The sequence below is a fragment of the Sebastes fasciatus genome, chromosome 2, assembly GCF_043250625.1.
Source record: "Sebastes fasciatus isolate fSebFas1 chromosome 2, fSebFas1.pri, whole genome shotgun sequence".
Classification (NCBI taxonomy): domain Eukaryota; kingdom Metazoa; phylum Chordata; class Actinopteri; order Perciformes; family Sebastidae; genus Sebastes; species Sebastes fasciatus.
This window is the reverse complement of record NC_133796.1, coordinates 31539717-31547462: the sequence shown is the minus strand read 5'-3', so window position 1 is coordinate 31547462 and position 7746 is coordinate 31539717. Positions and strand designations below refer to the sequence as shown.

General features: G+C 44.1%; 1 protein-coding gene across 1 annotated transcript; it reads left to right on the top strand.

The window, feature by feature from the left end:
- Positions 1-529: 529 nt before the first annotated feature.
- LOC141758195 (uncharacterized) lies at positions 530-7371 on the top strand. Its single transcript, XM_074619362.1, has 8 exons — positions 530-632; positions 1753-1987; positions 2563-2756; positions 2867-3082; positions 4278-4647; positions 5500-5633; positions 5733-5980; positions 7233-7371. The coding sequence occupies exons 2-8, from the start codon at positions 1753-1755 to the stop codon at positions 7234-7236; spliced, it is 1401 nt and encodes a 466-aa protein (XP_074475463.1). The 5' UTR covers positions 530-632; the 3' UTR covers positions 7237-7371.
- Positions 7372-7746: the final 375 nt, after the last annotated feature.

Sequence of the window (7746 nt, the reverse complement as noted above, 5' to 3'; positions counted from 1 at the left end):
CAGTTTGCCAGGTGCCGAGGTGCCCCCTCGCTCTGACATCTCTCCGTTAATGCATGTATATAGGTCCTGTTTGTGCATGTGTGTGTTTACTTCGGGCCTGTGTGTACTAAGAACTATGTAAAAAAAAAGAACAGAGTGAAAAAATTTAATTTCTCCTCGGGATCAATAAAGTGCCCTTCTTTTTCTTCTTCTTCAAATTTTAAAAGTTATTCAATTTCTATATCCTGACACGTTTTGTGAATAACTGTCTTGCAAGAATTTCACCAATGCTGATGTTGACATCTGGGCTAAGCACAATTACCTACTCAATTTAACTTTTGAATGTAAAATAATAATCAATTAGGCAACAGAAAGAGGTTACAGCTGTCTGCAAACATAGCATTTACTGTTTTAATATTGGGATGAGTTGTGTTGCTAAATTTATACAAGCACACACACAAACACACACACTGAGGCTATTTCCAGCTTTCCCCGTTGAGCCAGTGAGGTCCAGCTAAATCTGTAGGCGCTGAGGAGGATTGAGTTACATGAGAAGCTCACGCCACTGTTGCAAAACGTCAGGTCTGCCACCGTCCGGTGCAACGCGTTTCCACCACCATCACCACCGAAACTGACAATCTGAACTCGATCAGGTACTGTGACGCACTGAAAATACACTGTTAATCTGCATGACGTGTGTGTGTGTGTCTGACTACTGAGAAAAGTTACATCATTGTAGCAGCTGAAGGTGTTGAGTAATCTCACTTATTTTAACACCGGTGTGAGCATTGGATGATAAACAGTTTAATCAACCCACTATTTCAATTTATCAGATGAAGCTTGGACCCGTTGTGTTGTTTGAAATTGAAATCTATAGTTTTGAGTTTTAGGAACAACTCATAGAGTTCAAAAGACTCTTTAGCTTTGACCGCGTGGATATTTTCAACACGTTCTCATCCCAACTCGTCACATACTGTCGCTTTATCAGAAACCACTTAGTTAAGTTTAGGAAAAATATCATGGTTGGGCTTAAAATGACTACGTTTGAAAAAAGAAAGTGAAATTTCACACATATGACACGAACAGCGGTCTCCTGGATGAAAGCCTTGTGTTTGTTGGATCTGTATACCTCCCCTTCCGCCCGCCCACCTGCTTGCCCGCCCGACCTGTGTGCCTTTCGTTTTCGCTCTTTAAACTAGGTCACCACACTCCCCGACCACTTCCTCTGAGCGTTTAATATTGAAGCGGGTGGGTTTACATTGTAGTTACTTGAAAGCCCGATGCGTCTCTCACAAAGGGCTTTGTGTGTCGATATCACACGTCACCGGGTGTGACAAAACGGCGGTATCTGACGCCCTGCGAATGAGAAATATTTTATAGAAACTAGATGATGCAATGATCTGAAGCACATTAGAATAAAAAATCTGCCTGTTTTGTTCTTTGCTCAATGTGAATAAAAATACAATAATATATAAAAAAGAAAAAACTCTTGTGCCTTCAATTGCTAATAGTGGTTGTTCACTTTTGTTGTGCTGTAAATATTTTTGGTTATAGTTTGCATTTGACCTTGAATTTGAAATGAATGCTGTACTAAACACCATTAAACCTTATTTTAACTGATCTATCATATTAAACCACTGAGTGAGAGTGACATGTCACAGATTAAGGAACTAACTGTGGTTACAAAACAGACTCTGAAAGTACTGCTGAGCTTCTCACGCTTGTTTCGAAACTGTCCTGCCTGTGTTGTCATTATGTGTGTGTGTGTTTCAGATGGTGGTACTAGATGTGTTGATAATAGGGGGCGGCCCTCATGCCTTGACCCTTGCTAGCCTGCTATCCAACCCTGACCCTGATCCAAACTCAGACACCGGACATGACTCTCCGCTCTCCTCTTCCTCCTCCTCCTCCTCCTCCTCCTCCTTGGACCCTCCGAGGCCTCAGACAAACCTGGAAACATCCAACAATAAACGCTGCTGTGGCAAGAAGAGGAGGAGGGCGACAGCTGGTACTGTGTGCTTCAGATTTCGGTGGTAACAGATTTTGGTGTAACACCGGCAGGAATGAGTTTTGTATTAACTTGATAATCAGACTTCATTCATTCATTAAATTTGAATTATAGTCTGATCAGGGCTGCACAGTGGTGCAGTGTGTATGAGTTTGCATGTTCTCCCCGTGTTAGCGTGGGTTTTATCCAGGATCTCCGGCTTCCTCCCACAGTCCAAAGACATTCAGGTTAATTGTTGACTCTAAATTGCCCGTAGGTGTGAATGGTTGTCTGTCTCTATGTGTCATCCCTGTGATAGTCTGGCGACCTGTCCAGGGTGTACCTTGCCTTCGCCCAATGTCAGCTGGGATCGGCTCCAGGCCCCCCGCGACCCTGAGTAGGATAAGCGGTTGCAGATAATGAATGAATGAATGTAGTCTGATCAGATTACCATTCAAACTGACCTCCAGGAACCAGGAACCTGTTACCTCACAAATACAACACTTCTTCATTTAGACATGTACGTGACAATCGACAATCAAATAGACTTCCTGTGTGGCCTCACAGTTCAGTTGTTATGCGGTTTGTGTGATTAGACTCTGCAGGCCTGACACTAGAGGAACGACTAGCAAAGTCAACCATATCAGAGAGGGTCAACTGCCCCCCGATGAGTCTCCGAGTGGTGGATTCCTACGGAGAGTGGACCACTCTGTGGGAGAGCCAGTTCACCGCTCTGAACATCCCTCATCTACGCTCACACACACTGGTGCACACAGACCCCCTCAATAAGGTAGAAACACAACACTACTTCCCCTGAAGTAGAAGCAAGGATAGTGCTTCTACACTATGAACATGAATAAGCATGTGTGTGTGTGTGTGTGTGTGTGTTTCCTTTGTCAGAAAGCGCTGCAGGAGTTTGTTTTAAAGTCTGATCGTTCAGCGGAGCTTCACAGTCTTCCAGACCAGGTTTACATTCTGGACAAAAACGCGTTTTTCAACGACATGAGGCTCGGCAAGAAGGAGAGGAGACGTCTTAACATCACCTCAACACTCAACAAGAGTTTATCCTTCAGTCTGCCAGGAACCAAACTAAGTGTGGATTTCTTTAAAGATCAGGTTGGACACCCTGTATATTTATGTGTGTGTGTGTGTGTGTGTGTTCTGTGTGGTAAATTTAATGTCACAATTTACTGAATAAAAGAGGTTCCCAAAAGCTGCAAAACTGCATCTAAATAACCGTTAGTGTAGTTTGATTGTACTTTTTCTTGAATTTTAAATTACAGAAAGAACAGATTACACAGCCCGTTCTCATTCCCAGGGCGTTAAATACTGACGCTTTGTCACGACCATTGGTGTTCGGTACCGCCGCACGCGGCACCCTTTAGCGCTGGTATGAAACGCACCGAGCAGCAGTGATGGTACGTGTCCACAGCGGCGTTTTTTATCGCGAGGGATCTCCTCGCTTCCCAGCATTGGACGCTCGATGGGCTGCCACTAGACACAAGGCACTCAGCACCTGATTGGATGAACGCTTTCCCTTGTGAGCTGCTGCTCCCAGCTTTCAAAACCAGAACCAATATGGCGGTTCATTTGGAAACTTTCTTCTCTTATATTATGAAAATGTGTTTCTGAAAAAATTTGAGGCGAGAAATAAACCATGTAGTTGCTGAATCTGTCTTTATTTTAGGTCGACAACGTTTAGTTTAAAAGTTTCTAGAAAGTTTCCAAGTTGCGAGTTGCACCGGATGCCCCAGATTTGCATAAAGAAGACCTCAACTTTGTGCAAATGAGGAGCGGGCAACATGATGGTCCGTCTTTCAAATTGCGCCGCCACACTACCAGAATGCATTGCACGGCTGCTTCCATAGGAGGGAGGTGGGTCGGCCCAACAAACACAAGGCTTTCATCCAGGAGACCGATGTTCGTGTCCCGTGTTCTAGTTTTTTCCTAAACCTAACTATAGTCGTTTTGCTGCCTAATCCTAAATTGGCGCCATATAGTGGTTTTGATGCCGAAAATAAAGTGACGCAGTGACGCCAAGGGCCGTGACTCCAAGGGGCGGTATGTGACGAGTTGGGATGAGAATGTGTTGAATTACAAGATTGCATTAAACAATATATTAAACAATGCTCCTAGCATTGCGTTACCTCCAAAATAACACAAATAACTATCTATCCGTGACTCGTTTTTAAAGATTTATGTCTTCACTTACAGTAGATGGCAAAATATTTGCAAACGTTATCCTTTAACCTGCATGATCTCCTAAATCTGAGTATTGCTATTTGCTGAGTTGTTGAATCTGAACATGCAGGTGGAGAGATACAACCTGGACAAAGTGCTGGTGAAGGGAACAGTGGAGCACATCACCCCCGTGATGGAGGACAAGGCCGACTGGATAAAAGAGGGTGAAGCCATGAGAGGGACTGAAAGGAAGACAGTGAAGTATTTTCAAGTCCAACTTCAAGAAGGCGTCATCCTAAAAGCCCGCCAGGTCGTTATGGCGACAGGTCCGACCCGTGCCCAGATGGCAAACATCCCTTCATGGGTGAAAAGCATCGGAGAGAGCTACCCAGAGGAGCGTCTGCAGCACACGGTGCACCTCATGCACCACCTGCCCACTGCTTGGCAAAGACTTCAAGACGCAGATAGTCAGAGACAGAAAGAGACTTTTCCCTCTCAAGGTAAGTCAGCCTTCTTCCTCTGAGGGTTATGTAACAACACAAAAATCAACCGATTACACTGTTATCAGGCAATTAAATAGGCGTTATCGGTTGCTATAAGCACCATAGATGTGGGTCAATAGGGGCCTACTACACCCACTAGTAGGTTTTATCATCTATTCACATGGTTGATCACCGAAAGAAGGTATGAAAGAACACAACAGCGACCTCTAGCGACTGTAGTAATTACGACAGAAGCGGAAGTCAGTCGCTGTAGTATAGACAGCGTTAAACTTCAAATGGGGTGGAGATCGGAGGCGGTGGACAGGACACAAAATACAGGGTTTTCACCCAAGAGGAAAGGGTTTGCATCCTTTGTAGTCGCCTTTGCATTCACAAGTTTAAATTTCACTTTTGAAACATAGTTATTTTAAGCCAAAACATGATGTTTTTCCCAAAACGTAACTGTGTTTTTGTTGCCTAAACTTAGAAGAAGCCATTATATTTGGGTTCAAATTGTAATGTTTTTTCCAGTTTTACATTGTGTTAGAACCTGTTGCTTTTAAGTTTCGCTTTCACTTTTACAACGTATGATGCGTAGTAGGCCCCAAATGACCCACATCTATGGTGCTTATAGTGATAACGCCCCTTTAATGGCCTGATAACAGTCGAATAGGGTGAATACAGAAAAGCTTTGCAGGCAAAAAGTGTTTAAGCATTTGTCTGAAATTGTAATGCCCCTTTGCTCGTGTTTTTTTGACAGGATATTCAATAATACTTTGCTTTCACCTGAGGTTTCCGTGCTTCAGCAGCTATTTGATCCCCCGTCCTCGCTGCAACACTTTCCTTTACAAGTATTGTATGTGTGTGTAGAAGTGTGTGTAGTGTGTACGGCAGGGCAGAGAGTAATGGTAGTTGGTGGAGGTCTGACCAGCGCTCATGTCGTCTCAATTGCCCTTCAGCGAGGTGCCAGCCATGTGACATGGGTCATGAGGAAGCACCTCCAGGTCTAGTGCCAGTGTGAAACTGCATGTGGAGCAACCATAACTGCAGATATAGCCGTCCGCCTCCAACACTCGTATCAGTCCTCACTGTTTCTCCTGCAGTTGAAGCAGTTTGATGTGGGCGACGTGGAGAGCCTGGTGGGTCGTTACTCCCACGTGGAGCACGGCATCAAGATGGACGGCCAGGCCTACCTACGGCAGTTCTACAATGAACGGAGTCTCCACAAACGGTTGGCGATGATTCGCCAGGCGAGGAAAGGAGGGGCCGTCACCCCAGAGGCCTACATCCACCTACAGCCGTTCATCCTGAATGGACAGGTGGACGTGAAGACGTACTGTCAGGTGATGGTGTATGTGAATCCTATAGGGTGTTGTGAATGAGATGGTATGTGGGAGGTTTTTCACCTGAATTTGCAGCCCGTTCTCATTCCCAGGCCGTCAAATACCAACGCTTTGTCACGGCCGTCTGCGTTCGATACCGCCGCACAAGGCACCCTTGAGTGTCGGTATGAGATGCACTTTTCATTAACTAGAATCTAAACCCATCCACGGCAACACTAAACACTCAGAGAAAGTGCTGTGGTGACGTAGTTTAAAGAGGCGGAAGGGGAGGTGGATGGGTCCAACAAACACAAGACTTCATCCAGGAGACCGCTGTTTGTGTCCCATGTGTCATGTTACAATCAGTTGTTCATTCGTGTCCCATGTTCACAACGTTCAGTTTCATTTTTATTGCACAAACTAGTCGTTTTTAGCCCAACCATGTTGTTTCTTTCCAACAACAGTAGTTTTATTGCCTGAACTTAAGCACGTGTTTTTGTTATATTCACAACATTAAGCACGTACGTGTTTACTGCGACAAAGCGTCAGTATATGACAAGTTGGAATGATAATAAGGGCTGTCAATTGATTCAAATATTTAATCACGATTAATCACATGATTGTCCATAATTGTACCTAAAAGGGAGATTTGTCAAGTATTTAATACTCTTATCAACATGGGAGTGGATAAATATGCTGCTTTATGCAAATGTATGTGTATATTTATTATTGGAAATAAATTAACAACACAAAACAATGACAAATATTGTCCAGAAACCCTCACAGGTACTACATTTAGCATAAAAAATGCTCAAATCATAACATTACAAACTCAACTCCAACAGGCAACAACAGCTGTCAGTGTGTCAGTGTGCTGACTTGACTATGACTTGCCCCAAACTGCATGTTATTATCATAAAGTGGGCATGTCTGTAAAGGGGAGACTTGTGGGTACCCATAGAACCCATTTTCACATATCTTGAGGTCAGAGGTCAAGGGACCCCTTTGAAAATGGCATTGACAGTTTTCCTCGGCAAAATTTAGCATATGTTTGGAGCGTTATTTAGCCTCCTTCATGAGTATGACATGGCATACTGTAGGTTTTCTAGTTCCATATGATGCCTGTATCTTCACTCTAGCTTTAAAACTGAGCCCGCTACAACCTAAAAATCGCAAGTTGCGTTAAAGAAATTAGTGGCGTTAAAACTAATTTCGTTAACGCACTATTATTGGGTTAACTCCGACAGTCCCTTAATGATAACATGTCGGAATGTCATGCAGGTGAGAGAAGCCAGCTGGTGCTACAGGAGCCAGGCCTGGAGTCTCTCCCTCAGCACTGGGAACCAGTGGACTGGAGATGTGATCTGGCTCGCCACCGGCTGCAAACTTGATGTCAAACAGGACCCGCTGCTTTCTGAGGTGATGAAGGAATTCCCCGTTCAGGTGGGTTGGACATACACATGTAGAGATAAGAGCAATGTATTCATTCATTCATTCATTCATTCATTCATTCATTCATTCATTCATTCATTCATTCATTCATTCATGATGTAACCTGAACAAGGCGGCACTAATAGATTCATAAAATGTGTCTGGCTGTTCCCTCCATGAAGGTGATTGATGGTTGGCCGAGCATATCAGAAAGCTTACAGTGGGCAGCCGGGTGCCCGCTCTACCTGATGGGGCAGTACACCGCTCTGCAGGTAGATCTTCTACAGAGGCTTCTGGTGTGCAAAAATAAGTCTCAACAAGAATCTGTACAATTATTTTACAGACTACATGTCCTCTACGTTTT

What these genes read in the sequence shown, in the direction of transcription:
- LOC141758195 (XM_074619362.1), top strand. Translation starts at nt 1,753, where the DNA reads ATGGTGGTACTAGATGTGTTGATAATAGGGGGCGGCCCTCATGCCTTG. An exon ending in GAGGAGGAGGGCGACAGCTG is followed by an intron (nt 1,988 to 2,562) that starts GTACTGTGTGCT and finishes TTGTGTGATTAG; the next exon opens with ACTCTGCAGGCCTGACACTA. An exon ending in ACACAGACCCCCTCAATAAG is followed by an intron (nt 2,757 to 2,866) that starts GTAGAAACACAA and finishes TTCCTTTGTCAG; the next exon opens with AAAGCGCTGCAGGAGTTTGT.